At 35.4% G+C, this 17,331-nt stretch overlaps 1 protein-coding gene across 18 annotated transcripts in view; it reads left to right on the top strand.

The window, feature by feature from the left end:
• The window catches only part of LOC105329799 (rap guanine nucleotide exchange factor 2), a 41,712-nt gene that overhangs the window by 14,841 nt on the left and 9,540 nt on the right, over window positions 1–17,331 (top strand). For 6 of the 18 annotated variants that reach the window (XM_011431226.4, XM_011431225.4, XM_011431235.4 and 3 more), the window contains 16 exons: window positions 7,149–7,224; window positions 9,183–9,320; window positions 10,464–10,679; window positions 12,043–12,141; window positions 12,276–12,466; window positions 12,613–12,730; window positions 12,929–13,033; window positions 13,321–13,485; window positions 13,605–13,712; window positions 13,832–13,864; window positions 15,107–15,310; window positions 15,660–15,768; window positions 15,945–16,173; window positions 16,317–16,545; window positions 16,673–16,737; window positions 16,864–16,971. In XM_011431226.4, the coding sequence (XP_011429528.4) occupies window positions 7,149–7,224; window positions 9,183–9,320; window positions 10,464–10,679; window positions 12,043–12,141; window positions 12,276–12,466; window positions 12,613–12,730; window positions 12,929–13,033; window positions 13,321–13,485; window positions 13,605–13,712; window positions 13,832–13,864; window positions 15,107–15,310; window positions 15,660–15,768; window positions 15,945–16,173; window positions 16,317–16,545; window positions 16,673–16,737; window positions 16,864–16,971 (2,193 nt within the window). Of the gene's footprint in view, window positions 1–1,919; window positions 2,728–4,456; window positions 6,283–7,148; window positions 7,225–8,565; window positions 8,980–9,182; window positions 9,321–10,463; window positions 10,680–12,042; window positions 12,142–12,275; window positions 12,467–12,612; window positions 12,731–12,928; window positions 13,034–13,320; window positions 13,486–13,604; window positions 13,713–13,831; window positions 13,865–15,106; window positions 15,311–15,659; window positions 15,769–15,944; window positions 16,174–16,316; window positions 16,546–16,672; window positions 16,738–16,863; window positions 16,972–17,331 lie in introns of those variants that run through there. The other 12 variants (XM_011431222.4, XM_011431218.4, XM_020067905.3 and 9 more) reach the window with 10 other exon arrangements.

The raw sequence follows: 17,331 nt of genomic DNA, 5'->3' as shown, positions 1-17,331 counted from the left end.
AGAACAGCGTTTGTTTGGCAATTTAAAAAAATAAAAATGTAAGGGTTCCTAATCAGTATGCATTTTTAGATTACATTAATTCAAATATTTCAGTGTTATAAGCCATATATGTACATCTTGGTCCAACATTTAGAAATATTATTACATGAATCCATATTTGCCGGTACGTTATTGGACTAATTTAGGATTCATTTGATTTTACAGAATATGAGTAATGGTTTGGGAGTTTACAAAGCACATGATGTAACATTTTTAAAAAAAAATCGGATTGAAGTTGACGTTAAGGAAAAAGGGATGGTCCTCTATGGTGAAATGAATGTGTGTTATTTCAGTTAATTGAGGAAATGATTAACATAGTTTAGAAATCATCGTCCATTGATCAGTGTGAACTGGCAGACCTTCTCAACTCAGATACTCTTTGTATGTAGGTCAGTAGCAGTATTCTTTATTAGACTTCCACTCGGCATCCAGTGCAGTTTCAAGAAGATAGGATTTCCTGCCATATCTTTTTTGTTCAACAATCCTATTCTTTAGATGTTTTAGTTTAATAGACTTTATAACTTAATCCTTTGAAGAACCAGGAAGGCATGCACAACCAAACTTTAAAGTTTGAAATAGAAGGTATTACTTTTCTATGAAATTCAAGGTTATGAAGTTAACCTTCAAAAGTTTGAAGATCACCTTCAAAAAGAGATGTGAAGGTTTCTATACCCCATACTTTGTTAACTTCATATTTTGATTTAACGGGCCAGTTAAGAAACAGGGAAGGAATTAAAAGTTTCAAATATATCCATCAGCGATTTAGGCATTGAGGCAGGTAGAACGAGTGCTTAGTCACCTCCCAATATACCTCACCTATGACCTCAGACGAGGTCTGAATCAGAGGGTGCTCACAATAATAAACACTCAAGGGCAGATGGGCTTCTTTCTTGATCTGTACATGACACCATGATCTTCCTCTCTATCAAAACCTTTTAAAAAAATATTGATATATCTTTGTTTATCTTAATATTTTCCCTGTAGCTATGAAAATACAGACAAGAGAATGTGGCTTTTTGCTGTTTAGTTAGGTAGAGTTCCCACTGGAATATGTTACAAAGATAAGCATGTCATACATTTGTCTGGTGTAAAAAGAAGTGAAAAGGACCTCTCTAAATTTTCTTGATAAACTTCGCTTACATCATAGGCTGGGTTGCAATTTTTTAAGCCTCCATGATTGATACTTTTTGAAAATATGATATCTACAGGCAATGCCCAAAAGTGAAGAGAATGGTTTTAAGATTTTTCTTTACTATAAAAGTGGGGGTCTGGGAGATTTTTGTCCCATAGTACACCCTGCATGTCTTTTTATTCGATCTCAATAAAATAGAAGAAAGCTGAGTGCAATCAGAAGGTAGATGAGTGTTGACATATTTCTGTAGATAAGTATCTAATCTACGTACCCTCAGGTGAAACAAGGTCACACTAACGTTTAACTGTTATTGAATATAAATTTCATGCTGGATATAATTTCTTACACCTTCAGGAATTTCACGGGTATCTGCAATGTCTTTACCTTGTAGTATTGCAGGATAATGATAAAAATTTGACATAATCACTTGGTTGTCAAGGTAATTAACAATATAGTACAAAAGCTGCAGGCTCTTCTAGGATTGATGGTTATCTGATCTGGCTCTATAATCACTTCCAGACGGTTATCATTTTGCATGTATTTATGGACACTCCACAGGGGATTAGATATCACATTGGTTACCCTGGGATTCAGGTCCCAGGAGAAGATACCATTTGTCACTTTGAGTGAGGAGTCTATCACTACTTACATGTACACTTCTGTCATCACATGTACTAGTGCAATCCACTATGATTACTCACGGGTATTGAGTGACTCAATCCTGTATCTGTGATTGTGTACACTTGTCTGTGGGGCCGAAGACTTGCACCAAGCTTTTATTTGATCTACCTGGAGTTTCACATTCAGATTTCAAGATTCACACATCTACCAATTTACCTTGATGTACTTTTGTTTTTTATCTTTGGATATTGTGATAAATTGGAATTTTTTTGAAGTGTTTGGATTCAGTAAAAGAATGAAGAACTTCAATTTTGACAAATGCCTGTAGTTGGGTTGAAGTGGTTATGGACATTCAATATTTCGAACTTGAAGCTCAAGTGCTTATTAAGATTGCAGGAATAGTGTTTTTTGTAGGCCACCACTTTTGACATCAACCTGTAGAGGCAGGAGAAAAAAAAATGTCTTGAGATGTGTTTCACATCCAGTTTCTTTAAGTACATATTTTCAAAGGAGTTTCACTGAAGCGATGAAGAAGGGAATTGTTGGGTATCGCTGAAGGTGACTCCTTAGTGCTGAAAGAACAAGCAGCTCCTATAGGCCACAGCAGAATTCACACCGATACCCTACTGGAAACCCAGTGTCTGTTTGTCTCTGACTGAGGAGGCAGCTACACGATAGTACAGGGATCAAACACGTCAGATTAGGGAATTAACACAACTCATTGTTTAGACAGATGTGTGCATAGGAAAATCTGTTTTGCATCTTCTGAGGATTTGTTGTATACATTACTTGGTGATCTATTGGAGCACCTAATTGTGGCAGTTTATGATGTGTGCGAAAGGATTAATTAGTTTTCTTTAATACCACTTACTGTTTTATGGATATGATTTCTATACCTCCAGATACAAAATGATTCGAGAAGTAGATTTTGTCAGGTATGTATCAGCTATCACATGGGCGATGATTTAATCCGTAAAATCATTTTTTTGGAGATTTTGGATTGCTGAGTAAGTAGTTACAAATGATCCAAAGTATACATTGCTCTCTGGAGGGTATGATATGATTTCCTTACTAGATTTCTTCTCATATTTTTAATTAAAATTTTAGTTGAGAACTTTGTAAGTAACTCTGTAGGAAACAAGTTTAGATTCCCAAACTGAAGTGAGATTTTGGATTAATTTCCTTGCAGAGAGGATTTTATCTTAACTGAAGGAATTTTGATAGACTGTTATCTGATAAAACCTTGAAACTGCCAGCTTCAAAAAGAAACTTGGCAAAGAAAGTTTTCCGATTTCACTTTTAACAATTTGATGTATACTTCATGGCAACCTTTTTCCTGGCTAAAAGAACAAATACCTAAAATACACAAGTGACTTTGATGGAAACCATTTGTTGGAATCTTTTAACACAATTACCTGATGTCCTAAGAGTTAAGTGGGAGGAAAATTGGATTGAATTTTGGATTTTTTTTTCAAAGCTGAGACAGTTTAAACTAAAAAGGCATTGAAACCTATTTACTCATGTAAATGGGTCTGATATGTGATTGATATCAATGCCATACAAAAATTTAATTTCATATTTTGTCACATTGATTTGGAATTTAAAATGATGAAATATTCTAGTATTATTAAACATATAGTGTGCTATAAATTTCAAAATACAGAGATGAAAAGACAGAATAAAATTTAGGACGTTAACAGTCCTTTTAAGTACAAAGAGCAACAGTGATAGAAATGGCTGCAACCATTGAACTCCTGCCTAAAGCTCCGGAAGTCCTCGGCCATTCAGTATTGACACAGACTCAAAACTGTAATTACCAGCTTCCGACCCCTCTCATGCATGGAGGAATAATTGATAGATTGTAATGGAAAAAACTATTAATTACTTATAGAATATTGTGAAAAATGAGAGCAGTTTGGACACATTGTTCATGCAGGGACTTGGAAACCTGACCTGGAGAGGGGGGATACATGTCTAGCAGCACTGCTCAAGTTGCAGACTGGTAGATCTTATCGTGTAATGATACACAATGCATCTTAATCGGCGCAGGCATTCTGACCTGATTGCTGTGAAATGCTATCAAACAGACATTGTTAATTTTGAGAAGAAAGTCTTGAAGTTGACTTGTTTGATACTTAGGGCGTGCACTTATACTGGTGGCACCAAATGCAGGGTCTGAGTTGCTCGATGTAAATAGCAAATGTTGCTGTAATAATGAATAGGCATTTCTTCTATGTGTGGATAGATTGGGAAAATATGCTAGCTAGCTTATTGTAGATGTTCCTGCTGTGGTAAGAATTCTGATATCTCCACAAAGATCTCAAACCATCAAGTTAATTAAAGAAACCCGGGGTCCCCCTTTTTAAAAAATCTCTATAATAAAAGTAAAATGCAAGGTCTGGCCACTTAGACTTATTTTGCAATGATGCAAAAAAAAAAAAAAATCCCTGTTCATGGAACATGGTAGTTTATGAGAACAGTATGTTCATTCAATGCTGTTAACTGTGTCAGCAATGTCATGGTTGTTTTTAAATGTAATTCAATAAAATGACATAACAATATTAAAACCTGTCAACATTTGGCTCCAGTGCTTTAAAAACAGTTCAAAACATCTATCACGCGGACCGGAAGGAACGACTTAGTGGGGTCAGTTTTGTCTAGAAGATTAATACCACTGCCGATTGCATTGGTCATTTGGTGCTAGTTTCTTGGACAAATAAAATTAGTTCCAGGTGCAAGGTATCCCCTTTATTAAGATGGAAGTATGCCTAGCAGATGTTAGGGTCATGCTATAGATTTTTTGGTCTCCTTTTCATCCAAGCAGATTCAATGAAGAGAGGAAAAAATCCGACAGACAAGAGCCGGGCACACTTGGCCTGTTTTGTTGGACAATATCGAATTCCTGATCTAGTGACATTTCATTAAACAGGTCCCAAAGAGCACCTGCCGGTTTTGTTAGACCGAAGTGGCTCGGAGTTGATGTCTTTTAAACACTTGTTTGATTTGCGTTAGTTCGGATGGGTTTATGGGTGTTGAAATTTTACCTATGTCTACACAGAATGATATACTGTAATCCTGCATGCATGATCGGGTATTGTTTGAGCAGAGATCGACCATTGATTTAATTTTATTCAGTGTATGGATGCACTGGGTAAACTGAGTGAGAAAGAAGGAGGATTGACGGAGGGAGCTTACAAAGTGATTTGACTTGCATTTTTTGGATGTATTTTTGTGGTTCGGATAAAGAAGTTCATTGTAAAGTGTTGAGACACAACAAAAAGTTTTAAAGAGGTTATTAAATTCCAGCACAATGAAGACAAAATACCTGGATTACTACTTTACCTACACACCATTTAAAGTGCAAGGCTGCATGCGACATGGAAAGCCAAAACCATTCTCCCATGTTCACCAAGACTCAGACTGGTGTTCTCATTTGTCATTCAGTTTTTCCGCCTGACTGGATTTTTATCTACGTTACCTTTGTGTATATTTATATATATCAGTGAACTTTATGTGCAACTCTGTGACACTTTTCCATTAACCAGCGATTGTCATTAATTAGGGAGGTCTGTTGCTGGCCTGTGTGTATCAATGAGAGATTACAGCCAGCTCAAATATCAGTGATGAAACTGCAAGTACCTAGTACATGCTGGGGTAGGATAGCCCAAAGTCTGATATAAAACTGGGAACGAGTCTCATAGTCTCAACAGAGATAGTCATCTGGCTTTATAATGGTGCTTTATATTGATAGAGTAGCCATGGGACTTTGGAAATAGATACACTGCAGCATGATTTGTTTGTGATGTCAGCAGTGAAACTGTAAAGAAGAAAAAACTCATCATGTTTTTCTACATTGTTGGCAATTCCAACCTATCTGGCAATGATGAGAATCAACAGATTGATGTACAGGGATCTGGACCTGTCCATGAGCAGCTGTCGGCCATTAAAAGTCAAAACTTTTTGGAAAAATATCATATACCCAAGCCAGAGTTGTCTAACCTGATGTGCAGTGGCCAGGAGAACGATGTATCACGCTCACTGGGAATTCCAACTACTCTGGATGCTGGCAGCTTCAACGAAGTTCAAGAACTCGGAGTTTTAGACTCTCCCTCAAAGGAAGTTTGTGTTTGTTGCCGGGAGCACAGTGGCTCAGAAAGTGAATTGGACAGGATGGATTATATGTGTGAACATAGAACTAGTGCATCCGAAAAGTTGAATTCTTGTTGTTGTTTGTTAAAAAGTTTATCTGGTGATGCTAATGGAGCTGAAAATTTATGTGTTCAAAAAATGTATGAATCATCGTCTGGTAAACCAGTTCGATATGCAACACGTGTGCATGCAGAATTTGCCCCAAACAAAGTGCGACCAAAAAGTATGTGTTCGGTGGGAACTAGATGTGAAATGAGATCGCCTAGAATACAGCCGGACATACGCATAGAAAATGATGATGGAGTCTGGTCTCTTTCAGACTCTAGTGTTAATTTTGAAAGGTATTTCATGGCAGATATATTTTTGGAGAGCTTTTATTCAGAGCCGGGCAGATAGAGGCTGGTTTAAACTTACCAATTATGTAATCTCCAACTCACAGATATGATCTTTGTAGTCTGCCTTTTTGCCATGTACACAGATTAATGCTTAAGAACACGGTTTTTAAGGACTCTTTCTAATGCTTTTGAGTGTACAGGCAAACAAATAAGTGTTGTCCAAACCATTGCATATTTACAGTCATCATTTTGTTTGTGCCCCAAGCCCCTTAGTCATTTCCCACTTCTTTGTCCCATGCCGACTGTATTATACCTACTGTAAATAGATCCTTTAATGATGTTGACAATTGCCACAAAGTTCTTATTTAAATGGAAGTAGTCTGCAATGCTCTTAATGAAATGTAGATCATGGAGACTACCAATTTTTTTTGGTTATGTCTGATTGACAGATCACTCATATAGCGATAGCCACAAACTTACGTATTGACTGCATATGATCATGCATTTACGTATTTTTTGTCTTGTTTCTATTTTTTATGATGTACATAAGTTGAGCCTTTGTTCTGTGCCGTACTTGATTAATTCCAGAAGACCCATTAACTTATTCAGAAATAATTCTTCAGACTTTTATTTTCATAAATAATTATTCCATGATTTTAATCCACATAGCCTCAAATGTACCGCATTAACCTAACATCCTTCAAATGGAACATTTTTACATATTTTACGAGAAAAAAAAACCCTGAATCATTTCACAATAGCTGTGAAATGATTTGTGAAATTCAGCATACACTTTTGACATTTATGTGTGTTAGACTGTGAAATATGAATATTATCTATGATGTATAACAAAGATGTTTCTCTTCTTTCAGTTTTGGTAAAAGAACACCAGGATGTACCCGCCGGGCCAGCGAATGCCTCATTCTGGAGCCCTCCGAGATGATTGTTGTAGGTATCATTTTACGACGCGTAAAATGGCTATCAAAAATCTACATTCTCTATGAATGTCATCATTTTATTCACATAAATTTTCTGAAAATGTTTTATGAACAGTTGTGATTCAGAAGTATTTCCAGGTTTTGTTTTTTCAATTACGTGGCACAGTAAGTTAGTTGATAGTTTGGGGAAAACACTTGTTGTTTTCTGTCATTGCCGGTGTGAAAGTAGGGAGGAGAATCTTTTCTGGGAAGCTGACTATTACATCATTGCTGTGGCATGTTCTGGGCAAAGTTTATCTCTGTTTTCGTGCCTTTTGTCATACATGATATATTCTACACCAGCTGATTGCAAATACAAACATTCAGTGGTAGATGGTTTTTTTTATATTTCACCCACAGAAATACTGACTATATGTAATTAAACCGCTTCTCTTCCTTGGATTGTGAATTTGTTTTTTAAATCATTCTGCTGTCTTTCTTGCTAAAAGCAATGATTTTTTTCTCTCTAAATTAACATTCCAACCAAGCAAAAAGTGAAGAAGAATTTGAACTTATTAGCATCTTTTCTGATTGGTTGCATTTTCTGATGTTTTTTATTATGACAGGGTGTTAGCACAATTTATCCCAGTAAATTTGTTAGCAAAGTTGCTGATTACATGCCAGTGGACATTACTAAGACATATAACTGGGTATTGATTTCTGCCTCGGATAGCATTGAGAGGGATTTCTTCCCAGGGTTTGATCTGTGTTAGAAATGGCCGTTTCAAGACACTTTATCGACATGGCCATTATGATTAATGGGCAAGTTGAAAGATTATTGCAAGCCACCAAGATGAAAATCATATCAAGATCAGGCCTCAAATACCAACAAAACAAACAATTTCAGCTTAAATTAAGTTTGACATTCGCTTTCCTCTTAAATATTTGCTTCCCTCTAAAATATTTGAAATTGATGGAAAAATTTCACAAATTTTGGTTTACCCATGTCAAGTGAGAGGAATAAAAAAACAGAGTTGTAAGTTGAAAGAAATACAAGACCTAAAAGGAGCTTGGACACAGTTAATTAAAAAAGAAAGATGTATTGATAACTATTTGAATAAAAATCCCATTGACAATGTATAAATACATGATATGTGATGTATACATGTGTAATACTAAGTTACTAATACTGAGTTGTAACTGAAATCCATGTATAGTCGTGTAAGTAGTGATTAGGTCTGCTGTAACTGTGTTTATCTAGTCCATCCTTATAGCTGACAATTTCCTGATTCAAGTTACACACAGCAACGGATGTATCCCACTACATTTTCAAGTACTTGAGTAATTATTTTGTTATTTATTTAACATACATACTGGTTTCTTGTTTCAAGTTTTAGTGATTATTGGTTGAACATGAAATGGTGTCACATACTACTGTTTGGACGTATTAGATGATACTGTTGTACTGGATTTATTAATGACGATTTGTGTGAAGGGTGTGAACTTTTGTGGGTCCAGGATCAAGGCTACAAATTATCATTAACTTCCACACCAGCGTGAATGACTGCTGCAACGGAGAACTGCTTGACATTGTTTTAATCGTTACAATCTCGGCAAAATTTGTTGGGCTTTCCCTTAGTATTTCCCTTTCCTTTTGATTGTCCATTATAATTGGCGGTACATAATGATTGTGTGTAGAAAAATCAAATTGAATTAGAAAATAGTGATTATGTTTAAGTGGAGATTCAAACCTAAAGAGGAGATTCTGTGTTTTCAAGTGCCTCAGGTAGGGAAAGGTCTGACTGTGTTACTTGTACATACTGAAGGAGATGGATATCTAAACTTAAGTCAACACATGGTGCTGACATATAAAGCTTCTTGTGATGCAGCTAAATGAATGCACTTGTATTTGTATATGTACATGTACTACTATTTTAAATGTGGATGTGATAACTACATATTGTAAAAGAATGTCTTTTGTTGTTGTAGATCGATTATCCTGATGTCCAGATTATGAAAAACAGTCGCAGTGGACAATGTAACAATGTCAACATCAACCGAATGTTTGATTTAGAGCACGAAGACCAAAAGTTAAGAAAAATGCATTGCGACACAGCAGTGGAACAGGTACACAAGCAAGAACAGATCCATAAAATCTCTCTATCTCCAACTCCATAAACTCCTCCAAATATACATGATATATGCTAGACAAAGAAAGGCTGATTGGGGAAAAGAGTTTTAAACTCTGAAAGTACTGCTAGAAGTAAATAACACAGCTCCTTTGATCAAGTATTGTCAGATTTGCTGGAATAATTTGAAACTGATTGACTGATTTTGGTCCTGATAAATATCATTATTATAAATTGAATGCTGGAATAGAAATCAAATGGTAAACTAAAAATCTATAGGGTTTCTATTAATATCACGATTCCAGTAAAAAGATACATTTTTAGAGAGCATTTGAATCAAAGCCAACAATAATTTTTAAATTGGGCACTCAAGGTCTGTGTAATCTTTGCAGAAGTGTGTTTTCTTGTGTAGGGAGCATATGTTTTAAGCCTGTATCTGGTGAAAAGCTTTGATAATTTTTTTTAGTCACAGTTTCATTGCTTTGTAATTTTCATGTATGCAAAGATATGTGGTGTGTACTTTGTAAAGTTATGGGAGGAACTTGTGGGTAGAAGTTTGGCGGGTTAATGTTGTTAAGGATGAGTTCATGTCAAAATGTGCATACAAAATAGAGCTGCATATTTTATCTTCAGTTTTAGGTCAGAGGTAAAATACATTATACATGTTCAAGTACTGAGAATTTTTTTTTATGTTATGGGTAATTAAGGAAGAAATTTTTTTTCAAGAAGTTATTTTTTTTCACCACTCTTCTCTTAAGATGCACAGTGTATAATTCAGAGTAAAGAGATAAAGAGTTGTGTGCACTGACTTATTTGATTGTAAGGGAAACTTCAGAACAAAGATCCTACCTGACGAAGTTCTTTCAGAGGGGCAAAAGGGAGATATATGTTTGTGCTATTTTGTCGTTGCCTTTGACAAGTTTGATATGATAAGACATTTAAAGTAGAAACTTGGATGTATCACATACTTAAAAAAAATTCTTCTATGGAATATTTTACTGGCAAAGAAAGTGTGCATTTTGCATACATCTTCTGCCTATTTTTGTGTTTTTATCTCTACATTTTTTTGGACGATTATGAAAAGCAAACTATTTAGCAGCAATTGTTTCCAGTTCACTGTAGTGGTGTGTTGTCTTTGCAGCTTCCACCGGATTACAAAAACGAAATGTTATATTCACGGAGTGAAATGCAAATGAAGAGAAGTTCCCGAGCCAGCGATACATCCAGTGCTTACTCTGGCTCCGACATGATGCAGTCTTCCATTGATGACCAAGAAAACCAGGACATGGACCTCACTGGGATGCAAGAGGGCTACGTGGACTCCGACGAGGAGGAGGACAAATTGTCCAATACGGAGGTAGATGATGACACATACACAGCACTGACTCGAAATATAACTGGAATCAGAGTTGTGTAGAATAGATAAAAGATATATAATTAGATTGATCATTCATAGACTAGAGGGATGTAAACAAATTAGGGTAATGTAATTATCCTCCAGGGTTATGCTCAGTGATCTGGTGACCTGTTCCTTGTTTAATGACCATATCAGTTGTGGGTTTACAGAAAATTGAATCATATGGTAGCATACCATATGGTATTCTTCTTGTCATGAGGTTATTGGTTAATAAAGCAAAAAGCTGTATGTTCTTAAGCTTCTCTTATTGATGTTTAGTAAATCATAGGTATGATATTTACTGATATGTTCCCCTAAGAACAAAGTTATAAGAGGTTCAGAATTCACAGAGTGGTGCTATATATAGTAACAAAATGACGAGTTTGTCAGTGTGGAAGTATGTGACATGCAGAGCTGGAATTTTAGCAAATAACAGGAAAAGTGGGCTCCATCTGAATGGAGCCTTTATCCAGGAAGTCAACAATTACATACTCTATGCATCATCTTGGGATGCATTTCAGAACATTTGTGGCTCAACTCTTAATGTGCAACACAGGAATAGGTTCATGCATCATATAAAGTGTTATTAAACAGAGAATATACTTATATATCCTCAAAATAGCCCACCACTAAGAATACATATAATGAAGTTTAAGAAAGATGAACCAGGATGTCTGAACTCCCATGACTGTAGTTCACTGGACCTTTAATGAAATACTTGCGTGTATCCACCCACCTAATTTGATACACAAATTGAATTGCTCATTTGATTACGTTTTTAAGGGGGCTGTTTGTCATCACTTATTTCATGTAAAGTAAAGTAGATTGATGCACATTGGAGTTTTAAAAGCCGGAAAATACTCATGTCAATTTAATTTCAAAATACATGTAGAAGTACATGTACTTGTATTTTTTAATTCACTATATGAGTTTAAAGTAATATACTAATATGACACATTTTCTGAAAAAGTGAATGATTCATTTACATACCTTAATATGCTAGATAGCAGATCTTTCAAGCCAATGAATTGATATAACCATAAAAGCAGATGTAATCAGAATATTTGATTCTCTTTCATTGTATGTTAACCATAATTTCGATTCTGGTGGAATAAACCCAAAGGACATTGTTCTGATGCAAATTTTCTTCACCAAAACCTAATTGAACTTGTCATTAGATCTTGTTGAAAAGAAATTAAGCTTTCTATTCAAAATATCATTAGATTTTAAAGTAGTATAAGTAAAAGAAACCAAATTGTCTTGCTTGCTTATAAATCCTATTCTATAAAATTTAATTTGTGTAACCTTTTGTTACTATTTTCAGTCTATACGAGATGCAGTCCAAGAATGTCTCCAGAAAGAACCAAAAGACCGAACAGAAGATGACATTGAAACACTGCTGGAGTTCATTCAGCATTTCAGGGTAAGATGTCTGCAATTTCAACAGTTTCATTTAACTTTGGATAAAGTCGCAACGCGTGTTGTCTCAATGAAGCTGTATCTCAATATTTTTTTTATAAAAGAATAAAGACAAGCATTGTTGTTTAACTTTTGCAGGCGTTTGCCAACATGACACAGCCTATTCGCCGTGAGTTGTGCGCGGTGATGGTGTTTGCTGTGATTGAGCAGCGTGGGACTGTTGTGATGAAGGATGGAGAGGAACTGGATTCTTGGTCAGTCATTCTCAATGGCCAGGTTGAAATCGTCCACCCAGAGGGGTCTGCAGAGTTTCTCCAAATGGGAGACAGGTAATGGGGGGAAACATATCCAACTGTTAGAACTGTGAATTTATGACAAAATCATGTCCAAGTCTTGTTTCCAAACCATTAATTATTTTCACTGATTTGAATAAAAAATGATGACCCATAAAATATTTTTTAATGATTTGGTTTAGTTTTGGGATTTCCCCAACCCTGGATAAGATGTATCACAAGGGGACGATGAAGACCTTGTTGGATGACTGTCAGTTTGTCTGTATAGCTCAGGAGGACTACCACAGGATTCTGGACAAGGTCAGTACAGTTCCTGTCCAAGTGTCTGCAGGGGTCTCGTTGATAACTCATTTATGAAGTATCATAACCCATCATGAAATCTCCAAACTTTTAACAAAGAAAAGTCAATTTCTGTTCAAGTATTTACAGGGGTTTTGTTAATATCTCACTCATGTAATATTATAATTTACCTTTCATCTCCAATTTTTTTTTTAACAGGGCAAAGAAAACACAGAGAAGCATGTGGAGGAAGGGCAGGTTGTAATGGTCACAGAACACAGGGTGTTTGATAATGGAAGCCGCAAAGGACAAATTGTTATCAGGGTAAGTATGTAGAACCATGGAAGAAAGGAAAGGTTTGGTGTAGATGAATAGATGACATATTAGGTTTGTTATGATGAATTATGTTTGAATGCTGATATTGAACTGTTAAAGGACTAAAACATTTGACATTGTTATTTGAAATGGTTGAAATTTTTCTTGCATAACTGGAAGTACATACCCTCTGCATATTTAATAAAAGAAGATCTATGTACTATGTACCATTAGATTTGTTGTTTTTTTGTAAGTTTAAAGGTCTTGTTACTGATTCTTGAATGTGAATTTGTCAGGGAACACCGGACCACTTGATGCAGCATCTAGTGCAGGAGCACTCCAATGTTGACAGAACATATGTAGAGGACTTTCTGTTGTGTTTTCGAATCTTCATCAAAGATCCCATGGAATTAGCCGATAGATTGAAGATTTGGTTCGAGACACCAAGTTACAGAAATAAGGTTAGTAGGAAATTAGAAAAAGGAGCTTGTCCATCCCATCTTGCGTTATATTTTTCAACAAATCGTTATTATGCAGTGGTCAAATTTGCTTAGTGAAATGTATATTTTTTTCTCTATAGGTGATAAGAGTGGTGTTATTCTGGGTCAACAACCACTTTGTGGACTTTGAAACCGATGCCCCTCTCTGTGAATTCCTGGAAAGCTTTGAGGGTCTTCTGGAGCGAGAGGTAAGGAACGATAAATGGTTCATCTGTCACATGTTTCAATAACAGGTGATTGACTGGTCATTCTTTTTTAAGGTGGTGAAATAAACTCCGTTCTATTGTGATGGTGAATTTCATTGTAGATCAGCATTGAATCAAGTAGAAAGTTTAAAGCGGTGTGTATCAGTCTGCTGCATTGAATTGATCTTCTTTTTCTCCTTGTTCAATGCATGATGTTACGTTCTACAATTTTTCTTCTTATTGAGTGTGACAAATATTCATTACATAAATAGACCTGTACTGGTCCACATGTTTCGGAGCTGAAACAATAGGCATCATTTTTTTCCCCCTGTATTTTGCTTTGTCACTTTCATTGAAAATGTACTTTTAACATTGCTTGCACAATGCTTGTGGCAAATCAATCATTTCTGTAAATTGAATATCAAACGATGATTTCAATTTCCGCCATTCTTTTTTCTTCAATTTTGATTTAAAGTTTTATTGGCAGCCCCCCTTGCAGCTGGCTATTCAAAAATCAGTAAGCAATCTTCCTGGTTATAAAGTTAACTGCATGTGCTTAGGAAACTATTGTTTTAGCTCCAAGTCATATTCTTGATTCATTATATTTTTTGATATATTTAAAAAAGACATTAATAAACACTGCACAACAATAATGTTTAATGTGTATTTATAGCACACATCATGTTCTAATAGAGATCAGATCTACTTTCAGGAGCATTACGCTCCAAATCAACGGTTACAGGACTGCATTACAGCACTTAATATTAAATCTGATTTAGACATCAAATGCATGTAATATATAATCTGAACATGAACCGATAGTGTAATGATTACCATTACATCATAATGGCAGTATATTGCACCATATAGATTGCCATAAAAAAGTATATAGAAATAGTGTAACATATTTTAATCAGAATTTAAGTGAGAACAAAACCGCAGTGTTTAAATCTCTTTTTTTTCAATTTACATGACATATTTTTCATATTTTTATATTATCAAGATTAACCAAAACTGATATTTTTTTGTCTTCACTAGCATCAATGTATATCTTGCTTTTGATAGATAATACAGTGAAGAAAACACTGCATTAAAAAATAAAAATGGTGGAGATTCTTTTATTTAAAAAGAATAAACCCTGAATATTTTGGAAGCACAGGCAACATCAACCTTTCACTCATCATTCAAAAGCCAAAGAGAAATGTTTTTAGTTAAAAAGATACCAATCAGGCTAAAGAGAAATTAACCTTCTTTTCAACTGAAAAACTAATTCATGCTTCTTTAAAAAAAACAACAACCCAAAATTGCTTCACTGAAGATGATGCCATGGCATGCGTTGTCTGTGCTTTACATCTCTTCTGGAATATTCACGTAACCCTTTCTATATTAACTAACAGGATATGACGGGACAGCTTAGGCTGTTGAACATAGCTTGTGCCGCAAAGGCTCAGACCAGAAATATTACACTAACCCGCGCCACCAGAGAGGAGGTTTTGCACTTTTCTGTCCTTGGGGGACAGGAGAGGGGCTGTGGTATTTTTATTTCCAAAGTAGAAAAAGGCTCCAAAGCTTATGAGGCTGGCCTCAAAAGAGGAGACCAGGTAATATATGTATTGATCATTCTGTTATGTCTGGAGGTGCACTGACCAAGTAGCTAAGATTGTCTCTTGGAACAGGAATCCTGTTGAACAATGTTATGGGCCAAGCTTGATGTTCTGTGCAGATTTGGGGCTTTTAACTTAATATTTCACATTTTTACATTAGAATAGTTATCAAACAGAGTGAATCAATTATAAACCTCATATTCTTATAGATCTATGCACTACAATCATTGAGAGAAATTATTAACCAAGTTAATCAGTTTATTAATGAACATTATTTCTTTTATTAATATTAATAATTGTGATGGTAATAACCAGATGTATACATATTGTTTTTTGTCTGCTGCAGATTTTGGAGGTAAATGGAGCCAGTCTGAGTAATGTCTCACACAATCGGGCACTGGAACTGCTAAGGGGAACAACTCATCTATCTCTTAATGTCAAATGCAACTTATTGGGTAAGACTAAAGTTTTGGTTGTACTAGCTTATTTCAGATACTGGTTTTAGATTTGTGATTGGTCATTAAACATACTCTGAAGCTTAAAGTACCATTTCCAGCTTGTAGGAATTTTTCTGAAATATTTGTTCTTTGAATGTTATAGTTGTTGTAATGTTGTACAATTTGGGTTTCAGACTTCAAGGAACTGCTAGAAGTACCAGACAAACGGATGAGTAAGGAGGACACACCTACCCTGAACAAAAGGTCCTCCACTGGAGACCTCGAGTCAAAAACCCCAAAATGTGAAAAGAAGGAGAAAAGAGACAAGAAAAAATTCTATACACTTGGCAAACATAATGTGTTCAATTATATTGGAGGAAAAATTCTCTCAAAAATGCCCTCCACAAGTAATTTAGGGAATAGGTAAATTGTCTTATCATCACATATTTGCCAACATTGGAACTATTTGAAATGAATTATTTAAATTTAAATTTTTTTTATTGTATAGATGTACCAGGTATATGTAATTTAAAGAAAAGTTTACTAATAAGAAAGTTGTTTTTCAGTGAGAGCCTGAATCGGTCGGATGAGAGCCTGTACAAGGGCCCCTCCTCGAGATCTCGGCTGCCCTCGGCCAGTTCTCTGACCACACTAGGTGTTCAGTCCCAGCACCTTAGTGCTAGCAACCCAGACCTTTCTGCTCTGACAGTGGAGGAGAGCATAAAGGAATACCCAGACTTGGTTGTCAAAGTGTACAAAGCGGACCAGACATTTAAATACCTGCTCATCAGCAAGGTACCTACAGAAAATCTGAAATAACTATTGTTAAATTGTTATTTAGATTGCTTTCCTTTATTTTATTGTTGTTATTTAGTTAGTACATCCTATAAACAAATGATTTAATATGGAATATGTATTGCAGGAAACCAATGCTAGAGAGGTTGTGTTACAAGCACTGCAGGAGTTTGGAATCACAGAGCCTAGCAGGTAGTGGGATTATCTCACAATCTATAGACTGCAGTTATTTTCCATAATTGTATTAATTAATGCTGCAATCGACTTCATTTAAAAATATCACATGCATATATAAATGACTATTCTGTATCAATGCAGCAATTTCTCATTGTGTGAAGTCACAGTGGAAAACGAGAATCTAGTCAAACAAAAACGCCTGCCAGACTCCATGACCAATCTCCCAGACCGAGCGAGCTTAAATGGAAGGTAAAAAGGCGCTGTTACTAACCCCCATAGTATACGTAGCTTTCTGTGTAGAAAGAGCAGTGTAGTCTACCTCATTATTTGGTAATCAGTTTCTATGACCACAGTTTTTTCCCTTTTATTTGGATTGCTTTTTAAAAAAAAAAAAGAGAGAGAGAGAGAAGAGAATTAACAAAGACAACTAATTGTTTTCCCTGCTTTATAAAAGATATTTAACTGGGAAATATTCTAAAAATTAAATGGGTATTTTTTTCGGAACAGCATGTTACTTTACATTATAATAAGTATATCAAATATTCATACATGTAGCAAAAGTAAAGCAATCATTTTACAATTAATTTGGAAAGGGTTATATTAATGTTA

This window comes from Magallana gigas, chromosome 7 (genome assembly GCF_963853765.1).
Source record: "Magallana gigas chromosome 7, xbMagGiga1.1, whole genome shotgun sequence".
NCBI lineage: Eukaryota > Metazoa > Mollusca > Bivalvia > Ostreida > Ostreidae > Magallana > Magallana gigas.
The sequence above is the reverse complement of the archived record's forward strand: the minus strand, read 5'-3'. Positions and strand labels throughout refer to the sequence as shown.